Source organism: Thunnus maccoyii, chromosome 5 (assembly GCF_910596095.1).
Source record: "Thunnus maccoyii chromosome 5, fThuMac1.1, whole genome shotgun sequence".
Classification (NCBI taxonomy): Eukaryota; Metazoa; Chordata; class Actinopteri; order Scombriformes; family Scombridae; genus Thunnus; species Thunnus maccoyii.
This window is the reverse complement of record NC_056537.1, coordinates 8,089,851-8,109,794: the sequence shown is the minus strand read 5'-3', so window position 1 is coordinate 8,109,794 and position 19,944 is coordinate 8,089,851. Positions and strand designations below refer to the sequence as shown.

At 40.1% G+C, this 19,944-nt stretch overlaps 3 protein-coding genes and 1 non-coding gene across 4 annotated transcripts in view; all 4 read left to right on the top strand.

Moving 5' to 3' along the window:
- Positions 1-8,299, top strand: part of pik3c2a (phosphatidylinositol-4-phosphate 3-kinase, catalytic subunit type 2 alpha) — a 48,547-nt gene extending 40,248 nt beyond the window's left edge. Inside the window, exons 22-33 of the mRNA XM_042412779.1 lie at positions 105-234; positions 635-771; positions 1,538-1,707; positions 2,468-2,624; positions 3,501-3,610; positions 4,193-4,400; positions 4,507-4,631; positions 4,918-5,035; positions 5,118-5,199; positions 5,684-5,790; positions 5,894-6,019; positions 6,112-8,299. Of these exons, the coding sequence (XP_042268713.1) occupies positions 105-234; positions 635-771; positions 1,538-1,707; positions 2,468-2,624; positions 3,501-3,610; positions 4,193-4,400; positions 4,507-4,631; positions 4,918-5,035; positions 5,118-5,199; positions 5,684-5,790; positions 5,894-6,019; positions 6,112-6,294 (1,653 nt within the window). The 3' untranslated portion in view covers positions 6,295-8,299. The remainder of the gene's footprint in view (positions 1-104; positions 235-634; positions 772-1,537; positions 1,708-2,467; positions 2,625-3,500; positions 3,611-4,192; positions 4,401-4,506; positions 4,632-4,917; positions 5,036-5,117; positions 5,200-5,683; positions 5,791-5,893; positions 6,020-6,111) is intronic.
- Positions 8,300-10,498: 2,199 nt separating this feature from the next.
- On the top strand, positions 10,499-14,761 carry rps13 (ribosomal protein S13). The gene is made up of 6 exons (XM_042411936.1): positions 10,499-10,589; positions 11,151-11,199; positions 11,318-11,396; positions 13,296-13,465; positions 13,956-14,056; positions 14,687-14,761. Exons 1-6 carry the CDS (start codon positions 10,567-10,569, stop codon positions 14,718-14,720), a joined length of 456 nt encoding a protein of 151 aa, XP_042267870.1. The 5' UTR covers positions 10,499-10,566; the 3' UTR covers positions 14,721-14,761.
- LOC121898143 lies at positions 14,321-14,452 on the top strand. The gene has a single exon (XR_006096364.1). It is a non-coding gene; the product is annotated as a small nucleolar RNA SNORA19 (small nucleolar RNA).
- A 449-nt stretch (positions 14,762-15,210) lies between the features above and the next one.
- On the top strand, positions 15,211-19,491 carry ppp1r15b (protein phosphatase 1, regulatory subunit 15B). Its single transcript, XM_042411935.1, has 3 exons — positions 15,211-15,635; positions 16,430-17,790; positions 18,520-19,491. The coding sequence occupies exons 1-3, from the start codon at positions 15,470-15,472 to the stop codon at positions 18,727-18,729; spliced, it is 1,737 nt and encodes a 578-aa protein (XP_042267869.1). The 5' UTR covers positions 15,211-15,469; the 3' UTR covers positions 18,730-19,491.
- Positions 19,492-19,944: the final 453 nt, after the last annotated feature.

Sequence of the window (19,944 nt, the reverse complement as noted above, 5' to 3'; positions counted from 1 at the left end):
CACTGCGCCCCCTGGTGGCCAGAGAGAAACCAATCTGATAAAAATAAAAGTGCAGTATGTTAGCGTGATTTGTCTTTCTGTGTTTGTGTGTGTGTGTTTGTCAGGTGGGAGAAGACCTGAGGCAGGACATGCTGGCTCTTCAGATGATCCGCATCATGGACCGCATCTGGCTGCAGGAGGGGCTGGACCTACGCATCGTCAACTTCAAATGCATCTCCACAGGCAAAGACAAAGGTAACAGACAAGCATGCACAGTCAGACAACCGTCAGTCAACTTGTATTTGTAACATCTCTGACCAAAGCGCAGACATGCTGTAAAACAGGTCAGGAGTAAACATAACTGTTCAGGAAGTAAACAACCTTTCTGTTTATTTGTCTGAAATGAAACACAGCAAGGCCACAAGTAGAACAGATAAGCTATTACTGAAGTATTACATCAGAAGAAGGAAGTAGAGTTGCCATCAACAGACAGAAACTAACATGTTGAAATGTTAATAAACCACTCACAAAAAAAAAAACAACTTATATAACATTATCACCCATGGCGATACAATGCCATTTTGAAAGGTGACTTACGCAACTGACTTCTGTATGCTTGCAGTGTGTTAGTAAAGTTGCGATGTGTGTTTTCCAGGCATGGTGGAGCTGGTGCCATCCTCCGACACGCTGAGAAAGATCCAGGTGGAGTACGGAGTCACCGGATCCTTCAAGGACAAACCGCTGGCCGAGTGGCTCCGCAAGTATAACCCTGCTGAGGACGAGTACGAGAAGGTACATAAATACACAGCAGTATATATATATATGTGTACACTGTTAAACTATCCCTTCAATCCCACCGCATATGCAAATAGCAAATTAAATATTTCTTACACATTATCATACTTACTGCACCGCTACCTATAATATATGTTACCTCTCTGATATCTCATATATAATGAATCTCAGTTATACCACTGAGCTGCTTTTTAGTGTCCTATAATGCAACGTGATGTGAAAATTGGGGGGGAAAATGGCTCACATATTAAAACCATAAATTTCTGTTGACACGATGATTTGATGGTGGAGGAGTTAAAAACGCACAATTTATGTGCTCTTGAAAGTTTATAGCAGTTGTAGAACCGTATGACCTTTGACTCCTATAAATGTGAAACCTTACTCCCTTCTCAGAAGCATTGACCCTAAAAAGCTACCGCACAAAATTTGACCCTTAAACTAAGCAGGAAGCAGAAATAAATGTGTTACTAGTGACATGCTTAGATGGCGTTTTGCTGGGGGTTTTTTTGAGACTACAGTTGGTTATGGAAAGTCTGGAAATATATGGAAAATATTTTTTTTTTATTATTATTCTTGAGTCTGCTCAAAACATCTGGAAAAGTAGGGAATTCCTCTCGTCTCTCTGGTCAGAAGCTTCACCTACTTCTCAGGCATTTTTTTGACGGTTGCCCTCCGCAACAAGACCAGCCAACATTACGCTATTTTCTTAAAATGTGCTTCACACTGAATATTCACACCCCGGCTCTTCCTGTCTTCTTTCCAGGCATCAGAGAACTTCATCTACTCGTGTGCTGGATGCTGCGTGGCGACCTACGTACTGGGTATCTGCGACAGGCATAACGACAACATCATGCTGCGCTCCACCGGTCACATGTTTCATATCGACTTCGGCAAGTTCCTGGGACACGCCCAGATGTTTGGCAGCTTCAAAAGGTGAAAATCAAACATGTTGATGCATGTTTGTGTGTATATATATGCGTGCGAGTGATCGTCTGATGAAATATGCTTTCGTGCTCTATGAGAAAGGTTTTTCCCTGAGGGTGCGCCTGGATCTTTATTGTTGTCTTATTTGTTTTATTACCAGGTAATAAAACCAGGTGAAAGGTTCTATATCAGCTGATTTCAGTGGGGAAATCTAACATATAATGTTGTTGGCAGATTGGGACAAAGGTTGCTTCGCCAATGAAAGTGATGAAAGCACTCACACTAAAGTTGTCCCAGTTGTACTGTAAAGGGAATGACTCAGTGAGGACAGGCATATGGTTTTGATGTCATCAATAGTAAAGTTGATCAGAAGGCCAGTCTCCACTCAGTGACCCACTATTCTTTTGTTGAATTGTTGAATTGTCTGAATTGCAGATGCAGGAGCTACTATATTCCTACACAGCAAGATTAATGTGTATTTCCAGGCATGACCTGGTTCGTAACTCGCACATTCACACACATTCCCTGCTGGGATCTGTCCAGGTGGGCTGCCCTACAACCACACTCTTCTATTTTTGGGCCTTTGAGCATCTCCACTGAAGTAATTACAGGCTTTGTAGTGACTTATTTAAGGGTGCCCATGTGGTAGTGTCGCGCATTCACATTCCCAATCCAGAATTTCTTAGGGATTTAAAGCGGAGACAAAATTCTTGAACTTATTCGCTGACCCTTTTTAGAAGCTGAATTTTTTGACCTTCTCTCCCATCAGGGACCGAGCTCCGTTTGTTTTGACCTCTGACATGGCGTACGTCATCAACGGAGGCGAGCGTCCTACCAGTCGCTTCCAGCTGTTTGTAGACTTGTGTTGCCAGGCCTACAACCTGATCCGCAAGCACTCCGGACTCTTCCTCAACCTGCTGTCACTGGTGAGGCAGGACACGCACAAACACACACACAAGCAATATACACTATTGCATGGATACATAAACTCTCAGTTATACATTTACATACAGTCACATGCAGAAGATGTTTGCTTTAATGATGCACAGTTTTGTCAAGACTGTAGAAGTGGCTATAGACTAGTTATTCTATATTCTTGCATCTTTATTCTACTAATTTGCCATTTTTCTACCTTCAGTTTCTGTTTCTTCGCCGCTTTTCTCAGTAGATTTGACCTCCTTTCTTAAAGAGTTCTCCTAGTTCAGCTGAACTGTTTTCTTTTTGCACCTGCATGAGCCAGAATAAAAAGATTTGCAAGCCATGAGTTGCTTTGCTTTGCTTTCCTAATAAATCAACGTGCTTCACTGTTGTCCTGGAAATGTCTGTTTATAGAGCGCGCTGTAGTATATGATCTCTTCATGTTGTCTCTCAAAAGAATTGCTGCTTTTTATTGTATTATCTAAATTGGCAAGTGTATTTATATCACATTTTCTTCTTTCCATGAGACATAATAATACATTAAAACAACATTTAAAAGACAATGATCAAAAATGGAATGAATTCAAACCATTTTTATTTTCCAAAATCATTCTTCATGCAAAATTATATTGACATTCTTAAATATGGATGAACACTATTTTGCATATCTTAATCCTATCACTACATGTAGTATATATACTGTAGATATTATGTAATAACTGTCAATATACATGATGGGTCATAAGTTGGTAAATCTTCTAAGCTATGTTGGAAATGAATACCTTAAAAGATGTGTTTGAATTTGTGAGTTAATCTCTCATCATGGGTTGTGTGTGTGTGTGTGTGTGTGTGTGTGTGTGTGTGTGTGTGTGTGTGTGTCTTAGATGACGTCGTCAGGCCTCCCAGAGCTGACCGGCTCTCAGGATCTAAAGTATGTGTTTGATGCTCTGCAGCCGCACAACACAGATGCCGAGGCCACTATCTTCTTCACCAGGTGAACACACTGACTTATTGTTCTCCCAGATCCTCAAAACAACCGTCTCCACTTCTGTCTCGGCAGGCCGGGTGAAATATTGTAAATGTAATTCCCTAAACTTTTGCGCAACCTCAAAACCGGGAACATCGAGAGAAAGGGAGAAATTGAGCGCTCCCCCTTTGAGATTGTTTTTTCTCTCTTCTCAAGTACTCCCATGTGTGCAGCTGCTATTTTGGCCAGAGCTGTTATTTCGAGTAGAGTGAGTTCAAGGACAATTCTTTTTTTTTTTTTTTTTTTTTTTTTTTTGCTACAAACTCAAAATCCACCAGGTGGCAATATAAGACAGAAAAAACCAACAATAGATGCTGTCTCACATTACAGGAACAAAAAACCTCCAGACACACTAGAAGCTGGATCAGGTTTACTTTGTTTTTTGTAAGACCAGTCAGACCGGATTGGATCTAAGCCTGTTGACAGAAAACCATTACCATATTTACATTTGAGCTTATGCATCGTTATGTTAATAATCTTATCTCACCTTCACTTCTCATTCCTCTGTATTTTCTCCTTTTGCGTCTCTCTTTCCTCCCTCTGCTCCAGGCTGATAGAGTCCAGCCTGGGCAGTGTGGCCACCAAGTTCAACTTCTTCATCCACAACCTGGCTCAGCTACGATTCTCTGGTCTTCCGGCAAACGACGAGCCCATCCTGTCCTTCTCCCCCAAAACGTACACCCTGAAACAGGAGGGCCGCATCCTCCACGCTTCCATCTTCTCCTTTCAGAAGAGATACAACCCTGACAAGCACTATGTGAGTCCCACCATTTTCTTCTTTAAGATTATCAACTTTTCATGTTCTATCTCATATCTGGAGTTAAACTGGAAAGTACTGACTCTCCCTGTCTCTCTCTGCTCAGACGTATGTGGTGAGGATCCTGAGGGATGGTCAGAATGAGCCCCAGTTTGTCTTTCGCACCTTTGATGAGTTTCAGGAGCTCCACAACAAACTCACCATCCTCTTCCCCCTCTGGAAGCTGCCGAGGTAGACCACCGCCTCCACTATTTTAATCTTAATGAAAACTGAGATACAGAACTTGTTGTTGACATATCAGGGCTGACCACAGAGTAATAAACAACCTGTTGGGCATGTTTTGGAGAAAAATATTCTCTCTGGATTAAGATCTCCTACCTACAAGCTCACTATCGCCCACTTAAATTTGTGAGGTTTCCATGTTTCTATACCTCAGTTCAGTAGCGCAGAGTGAGGAGACTTGCATCATATTCTGTAGAATAGTGAATATGTCTTGACTTTCTCTCCTTTTCTCTAGTTTCCCAAACAAAATGGTGCTTGGTCGCACCCACATCAAAGAAGTGGCGGCTAAGAGGAAGTTAGAGCTCAACAATTACGTCCACAACCTGATGAGGAGCTCCACAGAGGTCACCCAGGTACACACACACACACTCTCACATTCAGTAGCTAGTAAACAAAGCCGGACAATATTAGTAATCTCACGTTCTCTTCTTCTAGTGTGACCTGATCTATACCTTCTTTCATCCGATTGCACGGGACGACAAGACAGAAGGCTTAGAGTCCACGGCCAAAGCACCAGGTGAACCCTTGCACTTTTCATTCCCATTCTTCAGCTGTTTGTCATACTCATGACATTGTATGTGATTCTTATCTATTTACACACCTTTTTTTTTTTCATTTTCCCTCTGACGTAATGAAACGTTCAGATTGTTAGTAAAACCAACTACAGTCTTTTAATCGATTTTTGTCAGTTATTTAGCCAATCTACAAACAATTTACAACTTTCCTGCTCTTAGATTCTTACCACCAGTGGTGCAAAATTAGAATTAAAATTGAAATAATGATTAAAATGTGGAAAGTAAAACAAAATCAGTCAAAAGCATTCATCACTGAGAAATGTAAGTTCCTGTTCCATCTCCAAAGCAGTGAACGTCTCAAAGACTATAAATAATAAGAATCAGAATATACTGTCGCCTTTATCATACAATTTGTGGCTCTGGATTGTATCTGTGATATATTCTCGTGACTTCCTGAATGTGATGTGTGTTTTCTGACTGTCGCAGAGCCTCCGCTGAGTCCCACCTCTGGTCGGGTGGAAGGAGAGGTGAAACTCTCGATCTCCTACAGGAACAGCACTCTGTTCATCATGGTCATGCACATCAGAGACCTGGTAAACACATCCATAGCTGCTGCTTTGACAGATTCTTAAGCTGTTTCATTCTTATTCTCTTTATTTATCTGTTGTCATACTTTTTCCATCTGCTCCACATCAGGTTTCTGAAGATGGAACAGATCCAAACCCATATGTGAAAACCTACTTGCTTCCAGATCCACACAAGACTTCCAAACGCAAGACGAAGATCTCAAGGAAAACAAGGAACCCTACTTTCAATGAGATGGTTAGGAAACACAAAATAATTACTGCCTACATTACATTTCTGGACTCAAGAACCAAAGTTTTGCTCACTTTTCCCTCCTCTTCCCTCCACAGCTGGTGTACAATAGCTACAGCAAGGAATCCCTGGGCCTGCGCGAGCTGCAACTGAGCGTGCTCAGTGCCGAGTCGCTGCGTGAGAACTACTTTCTGGGCGGCATCACGCTCAGACTCAAAGACTTTGACCTCAGCAAGGAGACGGTCAAGTGGTACAAACTTACGGCCGTCCCCTACTTCTAAACCCCCACCCGCCTCTCCAGACAAAAGCTGCATTCACATCACATGGGGAAGGCGGTAGATGCGACCTTACTTGAAAATACTGGTCACCTCGGCTTTCAGTTCATGAAAATACTGCTTCAGAACTTTGGGGGGGGTCTTGAAATGGACCCTATTGTTTTCTAACATCATCAAACAGGACGAATTGGAAATATAATGAGTGATATTTTCATTTAAAATCAGGCAAACCAAATGGAACATTTCCTTCACACAAATCATGTTATGATTAGTATCCATACTAGACTTGGTAGGACACAGCTATTCTTGTTGCTGACAAATATGTATTACTAAGTGTATATGTGCTGAACATCTGATTTGAAGAGACCTGATTCTCCAGAAAACTCCCCATCATGGCATCCTGACAGATTCAAACACGGTCAAGTTTTTTAACCATCATCACGTTGCTCCAACAGTTATTCCCATATGACATGAATGCAGAATCAAAACTCCTCAAAGGACGACCGAACAGGCTGATTCACGCACCCTCAAAGGGAAGCCTGATCTCCATTCTTCACTATTTTTTTTTTTTCTCTTTCCCTCTTCAACTAATCAAGATTGTTTTTGTGACAAACAATCTCCACTTATTTTGTCTCTCTTTTCCTAAACTATAACGAAGAGCTGTAATGTTTTGTACATTTTGATATTAGAGGACCAAAACAGCTTACTTTCAGAAGAGTATATATAGATTGACACATTTATTTTTTAAGGAATAGAAAGGGGGCTCATTTTTACATTTTCCTTGTTTTCTTTATAGACAAATAGGAGGCATCATGGTTTCCTGCTTTACAGCAGAGGCTTGTGGGTAGAGTAGTTCAACACACCAGATTCCAGGAAATCAACAGTGACCTTTATGATTCCCCGAGAATGTGCCAAAAGTACTGAGAGGGACGGCAAATCAAACCACTCTCCCGAGTAGGGAGCTGAACAAGGGTGCCTTTGTGCTCACAATCTCTTTTTAATGCTCAACTTGGCCTTATTGCTAGATATATTTTATTAACAATGTGATATGTCCTTATTAAAGAAACATCTATATTCTCTGAAGCTATATCAGTAGTTCTTCCTGAGCAGGTCTGGTGCCAGACCAGCATCATAAGGTTTTTTTTTCTAACAGTGGACTGCCACTAAATGCACACTACCAGGTCTTTCTCTCATGGTTTTACTTGACTATTTCAACACAGCAACCCTTAAGGGGAATGTGCATCATAAGCTTTGGAACACGCTCTTGTCAGTGCTCATGATGAAGAGATTATAGTTGCCCAGTAATGCTGATCAAAAGTTAGTTCAGTGTTTCCTTCAGGTGGTTTAAAACCACAATTCAGGCTTTTTTGATATTGCAGTTTAGGAACTGAGTTACTGCTGGAGTCTGGACATGAGGCTGTTTCAGCTCGGGCAGCAATACCACTCTCACTTCCAGTGCATACCAGTGGTGTAATGACGCCGTGATGAGTTACTGGGTGAAAAGTTTTTTCTATAACTGCCAGTGAAGTCCAGATCCAGACAGATTTTATGATATGTAAGTGAGAAAACATTCTGAATGTTGAGGGAATTTCAGGCAAACTGAACACAGATCAGTGCGGAAAAGGCAACTTTAACTTCAAACATCTTCACAAAAAGGGAACAAGATCCTGAGCAAGAGATTAGCTGCTTTCCTCTCCACTAGCTAACTATAAATCTAAAGTTGTTGTTAATGTTTAATAAAGAAATTAAGAATTTATCTGAAAAAAATGTTTTTTAAAGAGAAGATCTACAAGACAATTATGATCTAAGAGCTACACTCACACTATCACTATAAATATTAGTGACTTGATACACTCTTTTAGTGACTGTACAAAGAAAGCAAGCAGAGTTTGTATTAACATGGCCAGTTATTTATTCTTAATTGGTGACCTGTAACCCGAATGGATCAGTTTGTACTGTAATCCCTCTTTCCTAAAGCAAATTAAATGTTTTTGGAACAAATATGAAGTGACATTGTCTTTGTTTCTGTTGTGTAAAATGTGTTGGTTGCAAGTAAACGGTGTGAATTACAGACACACAGCAGCAGCTTTTTCCAACTTTCTTTTTACCCAAAAAGGGTCACAGAGTGTGTAACACAGGATTTGTACTCCAGCCAGGTTTTCAGATTTCAAGATTGCTTCGGTGGTATTTTATGGAGAATTCTCCGTTCGCATTCAAGGCTTCAACCCAGAGACACTGCAGTCACAACAACTAACTTCTCCATCACTCAGTGTGAAGAATAGTTACACTGTTCCAGGGTGGATGCTTAAAAAATTAGTAGTTGCTTCTGTCGTGGCCCCGAGGACACAAATCTACATACCTCCTACACTCATCCGTAGCATTACCTTCATTTGACACTTTTGTCCAAAGTGACTTCAGTTTTTTCCCCATATTCATGTCATGAGCAATTTGGGGTTCAGTGTCTTGCCCGAGGACATTTTGACATGTGGACAAGAGGACTTCAGGATTGAACCACCAACACTGCACCACATGCTGAGCTGCAGCCAGCCCTGTGAAAAGGTGCTATTGATTGCTTTGTGGTTTGAAACCTTTTATGGGATCAGACACAGGTACAAAAATACCTAAAATATAATTTCCCTAAAGAGCTAAAAGCACCATCCAGCAGTCTTGCACAGGAATACTCTTTGGCTCCAGCTTCAATTGTTAGGTAGTAATCTCATTAAATATAGATTTGTAAGGAGATATGCATGAATAAGAACAGTATTACTGGGCTTTAAGAATATGTTTGACAGAGCCCCTTCATAGGACCAAGCCTGAAGACCAAACACAGGGTGTCTCTTAAAGCCCACACAGTACTGCAATATTGTATAATGTTGCTGTCCCAATAATCAAAAAACTTGTTCTTCACAGTAAACACTTGGCCTCTGGGGCTCACATTGTTTATAGAGACTTACAGTCTTATTTGCTTGGTCAGTGATCAAGTTCATTAATTTCGGTGTTAGTTTGTTACAAAGTTTAAACCACCAGCTTCATAATAATCTGAAATATGACGGTACGGTTGAACACAAACTGAGGAAGAATCTTTTTTGGGGACCTTTCAGTGACATCTAAACAATAAATGGGGTAATACGAGGAAAATAACCTACATTCAACTTATCTCAGAAATGCTGCTTGCTTGTAATTGACTTTGTAGCTCTGGATACTTAGATGCAGCGGTGGAAGTATTAAGATCCTTTAATTAAGAAAAAGTACCAACACAGCAATGTAAAAATACTTAATTGTAAAAGTCCGGCATGAAAAATCCTTTATAAGTAAAAGTACATAAGTATTAGCAGCAAAATGTACTTCAAGTATCAAAATAAAAGTACTCGTTCTGCCATAACTGATATATAATTACACTGAAGCATCAGTGTGTAAGCAGCATGTAAGTGTTGTAGCTGCTGGAGGTGGAGCTAGTTTGAACTCTACAATTATCTAGTTTAGTCCAGTGGTTCCCAACCTAGGGGTTGGACCCCTCCAAAGGGTCACCAGATAAATCTGAAGGGTCGCAACATGATTAATGGGAGAGGAAAGAAGAAAAAACGTTTTGTTTTTTTTAAAAAAAAAAAAAAAAAAAAAAAAAAAAAGTTATTTTCGGGACAGTTATTTACATGAAACTACGACAAGATTAGAGATTTAGTGGAACCGCTAACAACTCTTAGACATCTGAAATGTAACAAGGCACCCCAAACACTTTTTTGTAAGTCGCCAGTCAAAAAGGTTGGAAACCACTGATTTCATCTTTAACAATGTGTTGTATTTTAAAAGCTTGTTATATTATCCATTGTGTCAAATCTGCATCTGAAAAGTCACTAAAGCTGTCAGATAAATGTAGTGGAGTAGAAAGTTCTCTACATTTCAGATATTTCTCTCTGAAATGTAGTGAAGTGGAAGTATAAAGTTGCAGAAAATGGAAATACTCGAGCCAAGTACAAGTACCTCAAGATTATAGGTACAATACTTGAGTAAATATACTTAGTTACTTTCCACCACTGCTTAGATGCCATCCAGTAAATCCCTACACGACAAAACAATTATAAATTTTATTTAATTTATAACTTTTCTTGTCGTTTAATGTTTTTAACGCGCTACAAAGAAATCTGTTTACGTTTAAAATACATCTTGAATGCGTCAGGCAGCGTCAATACGGCTCCTCTGTACGCCGTTGCGTCACTTCCGACGCAGGCGCAAAATACTTTTTTCTGTCGCGTGTGCGGCCTCTCTTCCTCTACCGCCATCATGGGTCGCATGCACGCTCCCGGGTAAGCTCCGGTTTTATCGTATAAAGTTAAGATTTACCCGAGACAGGTCGGTTTTAATGGTAGGATATTGAATGTGAACATGTTATGGACGGTGGAGGATCAGTTTGAACTCTTAAATTCAGCCCAAAAGTGATAAAATGACTTAAATAAATGCACCCTCGAATCGACATCCTCTGCAAGCTAGTTACCATTAGCCGACGGTACTTGGCTTGGCGGCTCACCACATTTTTGCTGCTTGACATTAAACTTAAAAGTTTGACAATGATATATCAGACATTCACACCCCAGATGGAATATTTCTTTTGTGATGTTGATGAAGAAGTTAAACCCCTTTTTAACAAAAGCACTTGACGTTAAGTTTTACAATAGATAGCGGTTGTGTTAATGTGAAGCTAGCATTAGCCGGCCCATCACTCTGTCCATCCACAGTTGAGCCTAGAATTTACTAGAAATTGTCTTTATTCATTGCTTGGGAATATACTAGTCTCGTTAATTTGCTTTAATGTTTCCCCGGTAACTTTTCAAGGTGTCTAATTTGTCGCATGTTTCATTTCTCTACAGAAAGGGCTTGTCCCAGTCAGCTCTGCCTTACAGGCGTAGTGTTCCCACTGTGAGTATTCAGCCACAACATGTTAGAGTCTCACTTACTGCCGATAATAAGTATTTTTTCTACCAGTCAAGCAAACAATGACTTTAAACATTTTATTTATTTATTTATTTTTTTACAGTGGCTGAAGCTCACATCTGATGATGTCAAAGAGCAGATCTTCAAGCTGGCCAAAAAGGGCCTGACCCCATCCCAGATTGGTAAGTGTATCTATAGGAAATAAATGTTGTTCGGTAATTTATTAAATGTTTAGAGTAGTAAACGAGTTTTAAACAAATACGACAAGAAGTACTTGTATTGCTCAGAGTGCCTAAGTCAATGATGCAGGCATCTTCAACAGACATGCATCAGGGCTGCACCTAATTATTATTTTCATTATCAATTTAATCTGTCAAATATATTCTCAACTAATTTGTCTGTAAAATGTCACTATTATGAAAAAAGGCAATCACTGTTTCCTAAAGCCCATGGTGGTGTCCTCAAAATGTCGTTTTTTTTGTCCTGACCAACAGTCCACAACCCAAATATATGTAATACACTATCATAGAAGACTAAATAAACCAGCAAATGTTCTCATTTGAAAAGATGGAATCAGAGAAGCTGAACTTTAAAAAAAAAAGACAGAAAATAAACTCAAAACATTTAATTGGTTGTCAAATAGCTGGCGATTCATTTTTTTGGCAATCAAGTAATTGTTGCACCTCTACAATATATGTGAGATAAGAAAATATACAACTGACAGTGGACGGTCCAGGTTGTGGAGCATGAGTTGAGTATCTGGGCGACTGCAAATCCAGCATGCCTGACCTATTTTGACGTGTGTCTGACCATAAATAATTGTCTTAATCTTAGTAATTGTTGCTAAAAACTTGACCTATCTGTGCATAGTGCTATTGGGGAGAAATCAAACAATAACCATATTGTCCACGACATTCAGCAGAATCAGATACAGTTGGGTTTGATTAAATTAATTGCATGTACATAATTCTTAAATTTGATAAATTGTCTTCACCCCTTTGTGTATCTTAGCATCCTTACTGCTTTATTGTATCACAGTACACTTGTATTGTGTGTTTTACTGTATGAACAATGTTAGCTGTCTAACTAAAGCACTGTACAGTCATGCAGCTCAGACATAAGACCCTGTCTGGTCAGCAGTCTGTTTAGACCAGGTAACAAAACAAGGGATCTCTTGCATGAAAAAAGAAAAGCAGAATGATTACATGACATGAGGAGGGCAAAATATTAGGAACACTTAAATGCTCTCAGTACACCACCACCACCCACTACATCCTCAATAATAAACCTAAAGTAGAACTATCACCTTTTTCTGACAATCTCATCAGAAACTGAAAATGTATAAGCTTTCATGGCAGAGCTGTTGTATTGCATCACATTAGATTGTATAGGTGTTCCTAATAAAGTGCTCACTGTGTAAGCTTCTATTGTATATTAATATGATTTCTCTGTAAATATTTTTCTTCCCTCCTTTATTTGAACTTTCAGTGGCTTTTGCAAAGTTTCTAACATTTGACTCAGCTACACACTTCACATTCCCAACTAGAGTTAATTAGTCCCAGCTAGATCTAAACATGTTAGGAAACAGTCCTGTCACGGTTGTTTGCAGGATAAGATGTATTTATTTGGCCACATGTTATTAGCTCTTACATCAATATACAAAACTTAACTTTAATCAGTTTTAAAGAAATTATCAGCATATTTTCTAAGTGTTTGATCTGATATCTCTCTCAAGGCTTTTTGTCTCTGTAGTTTTGAAGGAAGTTATTTCATCCTGGCAACAGCTAAATATCATTGATGAAAGCTGTCAAGTATGTTATTCTGGTTTATCATCATTCACTACAAACCTTGGAGTGGTTTCTCTTTTGCTTTTGTAACATGAAGCATCTGTTAGGTTAGTTAAGATGGAGGACTTATCAAAGTTTAGCCATTATCTGACATTTATTATATTTTACTAAAAAGTGAAACAAAGCTGATATGACAAATGTGTAAAGCAAAATGTTGGTTTGTGAGCAACATACAATGTCCAAGTTTCCAGCCTGTATGTCATAGATTGTAAATCTGTTTGTCACCTCTTCTAGGTGTGATTCTGAGGGACTCCCATGGTGTGGCCCAGGTGCGCTTCGTCACCGGTAACAAGATCCTGAGGATCCTCAAGTCCAAGGGCCTGGCCCCTGACCTGCCTGAGGATCTCTACCACCTCATCAAGAAGGCTGTGGCAGTCAGGAAGCATCTGGAGAGAAACAGAAAGGTATAATAAAACCTGGCTAGAATATTGGGACTTTGAGTTGCGAAGTAGGACAATCAGTTGTCATTTGGTTTAGCTTATAGGACAAATGTCACCTGAGCGTTTTTGAAAATCCCGTTTGCCTCTAAATGAGAAGTATTTCAGTTTTGTTGGGGGTAAATCCCACTTAGTACAACAAACATTATTCTAATTTGTGCACACCCACACAATGGTTTTACTCATACATGTAGATGAGAAAGAGTTCATTACAAAATGAATACTGTAAACATTGAGTTTCAGCATAAATCCCCAACATTATTTTCTTTTAAAGCGGAAATGTAGCATTTGTTTCAAGAACGACTTAAAAAAAAAACTGCTCATAGCAATAGTGAATGCACCTTTTGGCAGCAGGAGTTAATTGGGGTCTACATGGAAGGATTCACAGCTTCAGTAATTAAAAATGTGGTAGACTTGATACATGTTCGATATTAACATTTTGGTACTTTACTTTCAGGACAAGGATGCCAAGTTCCGCCTGATTCTCATTGAAAGCAGGATCCACAGGCTGGCCCGTTACTACAAGACCAAGAGAGTACTGGCCCCCAACTGGAAGTAGTACGTATTGATTCTGCTGAGCGTTTTCTTGTTCCATTAAACCAACATTAGCCACCAGTCACATGCTGGTCCGTTTTGCATCTTAGAGAACTTGCTTGGTTCTGTAAGATGAGCTGGATGCTCCTTTTCCTGTTCAAAAAAATTAATTTGCATGTCATATTGCAACTGGAGTCCACTTTTGTCAAACAGTGATACATTTAAACTAGTCACTAGTGTCATGGGATTATAGCTAACTAGTCCACATGGGCTACATATGTGGAAAAACTGCACAATTCATTGTCCTGCTCTTCCTCTTTTTTTGAGTAGTGATATTTCTGTTGTGCTAGAAAAAAAGCTGGAGGTAAATTAGCAGAGTGGCTAGTTGGTGCCACATCTGCCAGTCCCCTTCACACATTATAAATTAAACAGTTGTGTATATTACGCTATATGCAGTTTTTGTAGAGATTAAAATAAATTCTTAGATTTTTTTTGAACCAAATATAAGGATTGTCTGTCAAATTGAAAGGAATGATGACAGTCAAAGCCACACTTGAATGGTCACTAACATGTTTTCTTTAATTTTGTCTCAGTTTTGTTGTGGTATAATTTAGGAATGTTGCATCTAATGATGTTTTCTCTCTCTGTTTACAGCGAGTCCTCTACAGCTTCAGCTCTGGTGGCATAAACTCTACACTTTTTGGATTAATAAAACAGTTGAAATTGGAATTTGTTGTGTGTGTCTTCTTTATTACTAAGTGTTATACATATCTTGTCTCTTAAAATTCACTTATAAATCTGTTAGTGGTCAAACAAAACTACTGGGATTAAGCCAAAACAAAATGTATATAAGGGAATGTAAACAGAGCAAACGAGTAGGTTAATAATGTGGGACTGAAATGGAAAGGGTACAATTTCATTTACATTTTTGCTTTTCACTTGCTTGGAGTCTTTTGAGAACTTCCTCTTATCACATCAACTTCGGTTTTACATCATTTGATTTCAATGAATTTTTATGCAAGTGTTTATTATATGGAATTCCCAAAATAGGTTTAGAAATTACGAGCACTTTCCGTGCGTCACACGTCGCATGAATATGGGGGCGTGGCTTATTACGTCAGGGGCGGGAGGTGTGGCACGTCGGCTGACGTCAGGCTTTGTATATAAGGATACTGGTGCAACAACGAGACATTCACTCCTACAATCTAGACAAAAACACAACTGAGAACATGGAGACAATACATGATCGCATTTGACGAAGGATATCTAAAAATGGCACAGACTTGCCGGAAAATGAAGCGACAGCTCAACAACAACGCTCATCTGTCACTGACAAATACGCGAAATCTCTTGGTTTTCGACGAGGAATACCAAAATACGTGATTTTTAAAACGAACGTTAGCGCCGTAAAGCCGTAAAGAAGGAGAGAGAGAGAAAATGGCCACGATTGTCGGTTCCGAGACGAGTTCTGAACGGACGGCGATGGAGAAGTTCGACAGCGGAGGAGGGATGGCGCTTCTGCCTTGGACCAAACAATTACTCACCGTGTTGTGGGAACAGCTTCGACTGCTGGTTCAGGTCATTTACTACACCTTCATGTCAGGTAGGAGTTAAACTCGTAGGTGGTTTTACTCACTTCTGCTGTTTTTTATTCTCTTTATCTGCTTCACTCTCTGTGACGGTTTAACCGTTGCGGTGCGTTTACTGTTAACTGGAGAGTCCGGTTATCAGTAAATTGTATCGTTACTCTCCTTTTTAGAAAGTTAACGACAAAAGGAAATATAATTTAATCATAACAACCATTATAAAGACATTTTAACAAGGTCAGAGTAGATGTTAGTGGTGCCCAGTTGTCTATTATCTTCATACATAAGCTTATTTTCGTCTTGTTTGCGTCCCTGTGGAGTTCCTGTGTTACTGAAAGGGGAATTTGTAGGATTGTTACTATGAATCATAACACAAAAGTCTGCGATATATAATCCAGATCAAATACCATCAGTTTTCAGCCGGATTAATTTCTTAAACACACATTAACATTAAAAAAAACATCTGTATAAATAACTACCAGTTTTACTTCTGATTACAACTTTCAACATGAAGAACATAAAGTAAACCAATTGAGAGGTGATGTACTGTTAACTTAGGTATATTTTAAAATAGGTTTCCTTATTATAATTCTTTTTTCCATATCATTCATCCTTATTAGTAGTATTATATTTGTTAGTTGATAGTAGAAGTTTACTTCCTATAATATTCCCAGAAATAGAGTTTCATCTCACTGTGCCCTAAAGGAGATCAGAACTAACCCACCATTTTATTTACCACTACTTTAAATCATTATTCAAATCATTCTTATTCATGCATCTCTTAACACTTTCCTCCTCTTTTTTTCCCCAGTTTTCCAGATGTTCAGGTTTGAGGTGCATGTAAGAATTACAGACGAGACAGGTCAGCACATCCAACACATGACCACGGCAGCAAACCCAACCGAGTCCTTCCTGTTCTCCTCGCTGTTTGACGGAGACAACGGAGTCATGGTCGGCGGCTCAAATCCCCTCTCCAACTTCTGTGCTGACGTCGGTGACCCCTTCAACGGGAAATCCACCGCTGAGGCCCTTCTGTCCACTCTACGCGCTGACGACCTGTGCTGCGGACTAGTGGACGACTTTGTGGCGAGAACTGCTGGCAAAGACGACGGCATCTTTCTGGGACACCAATCCGGCTGGAATATGGGCTTCCCCGGCGACTGGAACATCTTTGTGTCAAGCAGCGACTGCTCTAGTTCAAACGACAGCTGTCACAAGAGCGGCGAGAAAGTCTTCAAACAGGATATTTCGAAAGAGAAAGTTTTCAAACAGGACACTTCAGAAGAGGAAAGAAGCTGTCACTGGAGTAGCGAGGAAGATCAGAACGTGGTAGAATTCGACAGCGAGGAAAGTAAGGCGCTTTGGGAGTCCCTGTCGAAATCTAGCGATCCTTACAACCCCTTCTTTTTCTCTGCCTGCATATCAACAAACACAAACATGGGAAAAAGTAAAAGCGAAGCGCGAAGGGACAGCAGCGATACTGACCTCATGTCAGTGAGCAAGGCCAGCGAGGAGCCGTTGGGGCCTCGAGGCCTCAACATCTGGGTCAGTCGCTCTGACAGCGAGAGCAGCTGGAGCAGCTGGGCCAGTTCGGATGGATCGAGCCCAGACATCGACAGGGAGGAGAGCGAGAGGCTTTTGGACTTCTTCAAATGTCCCGATGACCCCTACAATCCCATGTGTTTCACTGCATGCACAGTCAGTAGCAACTCTCAATCCACCACAAAACAACAAGCCTCACTTCCCGCACCTCCCTCCAAGTCGGACACTGACACCGAGGAGAAGGAGAGCAGCTTCCCTCCTTCTTCATCTGAGGATGACGAAGAGGAGCAGCTGTGGAAGTCCCTCTGCCAGAAGGACGACCCGTACCACCCACTCAACTTTCAGGCCCGTCTCCACAGCTCCCCGACTACCAAGCTCCCGTCTGGAGAAGATCCAGATGTCCCTGATGTCTGCCTCACACAGAGTCCACCCAAAAAGGAGAAGAAATGTGAAAAAGAGCCAACAACACCCCGAAGATCCAGAGCCAGCAAAACCGCTCTGCCAGAGAGGCAGTTAAAGCATCATTCCCACCCAGACAAAATAGTAGTACCCTGGAAACGACCTGGGCAAACATCTCGGTCAGCTCCAGAGGAGAAGAAGGAAAGCAAGGCCAGCACCACCCAGAAAAAGGTTATTATCTTTTAATATTTTCTAGCTGAACCGCCAGACCTTAAACATACACAAGACAAGATTAGTTTAAATGGTTCAGTGACACCCTTGGGGAGTTTGAAATAAAAATAGTCTTCTCTGTGACTGTTGACACATTGAGAAAAAATGTTTAAAAAAAATTCACGGTTCCACTTTATTCTGCTGTATATGACAATCTTCAGCCAGTGTTCCCAAAACTAAGAAATGTGATCCTTTTATTTGTAGTTCATACATTAATATCACAAGGGAGCGTCATCCTCTTACTGTGATAAGGGTTTATTCCTGTCTCAGTCGGCACGTACTGTAGTCTGTTCAGCTGAGTTGTTGTTTGTTGTCGTCTAGCAACAGCACCAGTCGTCATGACTAAGCCGGTCATGTGACTCCAGTGATAGAGCAGAGAGTCTGACTTGTACATGGATGAGTTGAAGTTGCAGCAGTGTTGCTCGTCAGTTGACTGTTACATCAGTCAAAAAATAAACCCTGAGTCAGAAAAATAAGTGGAATCTCGTTCTGACGGCACATCTTTCAAAATTAGTGTGGGAAAATACAAAGATCTTTATCTTGTAGCTTTAATAACATCTGAGTGACTCATATTTGAACTTTGGATGTCCCTTACCTGAAATACATTACAAGCATACACAACTTTCCTTATAACCATCAGTATAATCTGATCAAATGTATTAATTTTTATTTATTTATTTTTTATTTTAGGTGCGATTTTCTCCTCTTGTCCAAGTCCACGTCATGCAGACCTGGCCGTTTGCCCGACAGGCGTCTCGCAAGGGACCCTGGGAAGAAATGGCACGGGATCGCGATCGTTTCCGGAGGCGGATCCAGGAAACGGAGCAGGCCATCGGCCACTGCTTCAGCCAGGCTCACAGAGAGAAGATCCAGGCGTACCTGGACGGTGCCTTGAAATAAATCAAAGCCCTGAACACTGAATGTTTTATTTCCTTTTCGGATGAGGACTCGTGATTGGTTGCAATGCAACAGTGATTTTTGATTTAGGCCAATTAGAAATTTGATGTTAGGCCAACTTTAATGTTTGGTGTCAAGTTGAACAACCTTGTACCTCAAAAGGTTTTATACATTGTGTGACTGTTGCACTGACTGACACTTTGTCATATTAACCTCAACATTAATGTTTGGAATGTTGTTTTTTGTATGCCTTATATGCTGACCTAGTAATGTAACTTATTTATGCCCTATGGAGCTTGTCTTTTATTTTTTACTGGTGGTTTTAACTGTTTGTACATGTTTTTATGTGTCTGAGCAAATCCCAGTGGTGAATCTAGAAGTGACCAGTAGATCATGATGATATCATCAGAGAGCAGAGCTTTACAGTACGAAGTGTTTTGAAGAGTTTTATTTAAGCACGATGGATACCTACGAAGTTCTGGTGCAGTTCTTGTCTTACTGTTCAAATATTTTAGTTCTTAATTTTTTTTGCCTTGTATTTTGTTGTATTTTGGCACATAATAGCAGCCTTTTTAGCACTGAGTGTGACGATGGATGTCTTTGATATTATTATTATTATTATATTGTCTGAAATGATTCAAACACTTTGTCCCATGTGACTCACTCAGCTTCTCATGATAACATCATGTAGCTGAAAATATGTCAAAAAGTTGTAGCACATTTGTCATTAGGTGCTTTGTTGAATAAATAAAAATTGTTTTATTACATTATAGTTTTGTGTTTTGTGTTTGTAGGTCTCACAAACCATAAAGAGAAGAGAGCACACATGATCTGTTTAACCAAATGCAACCAAACAACACAGACAGACACAGAAAGCCACTCTGACCAAAATCACTTCCTGTTTTCAACTCAGGCCTACGTATGTAAATTGTCTGTCTGCCAGTTCCTGCCTCGGGCATTGAAAGTGACATTCAGACAGTACACAAAGTCCCAGAAATATGTAAACAACACACGCTGCAGAAAACATCCTGAATGACACATTTAAAGCAGAAAATGAGGCCAAGATGTTGGGTGTTGTCTTCACAAAAAGTTGAAAAGGGAGAATCAATTCAATCAATTAAAATCTGACTTTGTTGTAGGAAAGTTCAGTTTTGTGTCACAGATACTGATAAAATACTGCACACTACAGTCTGTTTACATCTTAAAATGACAGAAACA

Bases quoted from the DNA above. Each gene is read 5' to 3' on its own strand.
- ppp1r15b (XM_042411935.1), top strand. From the start codon at position 15,470: ATGGCCACGATTGTCGGTTCCGAGACGAGTTCTGAACGGACGGCGATG. The intron at 15,636-16,429 runs GTAGGAGTTAAA...TTTTTTCCCCAG, and splicing joins TTACTACACCTTCATGTCAG to TTTTCCAGATGTTCAGGTTT. The intron at 17,791-18,519 runs GTTATTATCTTT...TTTTTATTTTAG, and splicing joins CCAGCACCACCCAGAAAAAG to GTGCGATTTTCTCCTCTTGT.
- rps13 (XM_042411936.1), top strand. From the start codon at position 10,567: ATGGGTCGCATGCACGCTCCCGG. The intron at 10,590-11,150 runs GTAAGCTCCGGT...ATTTCTCTACAG, and splicing joins GGTCGCATGCACGCTCCCGG to AAAGGGCTTGTCCCAGTCAG. The intron at 14,057-14,686 runs GTACGTATTGAT...CTCTGTTTACAG, and splicing joins CTGGCCCCCAACTGGAAGTA to CGAGTCCTCTACAGCTTCAG.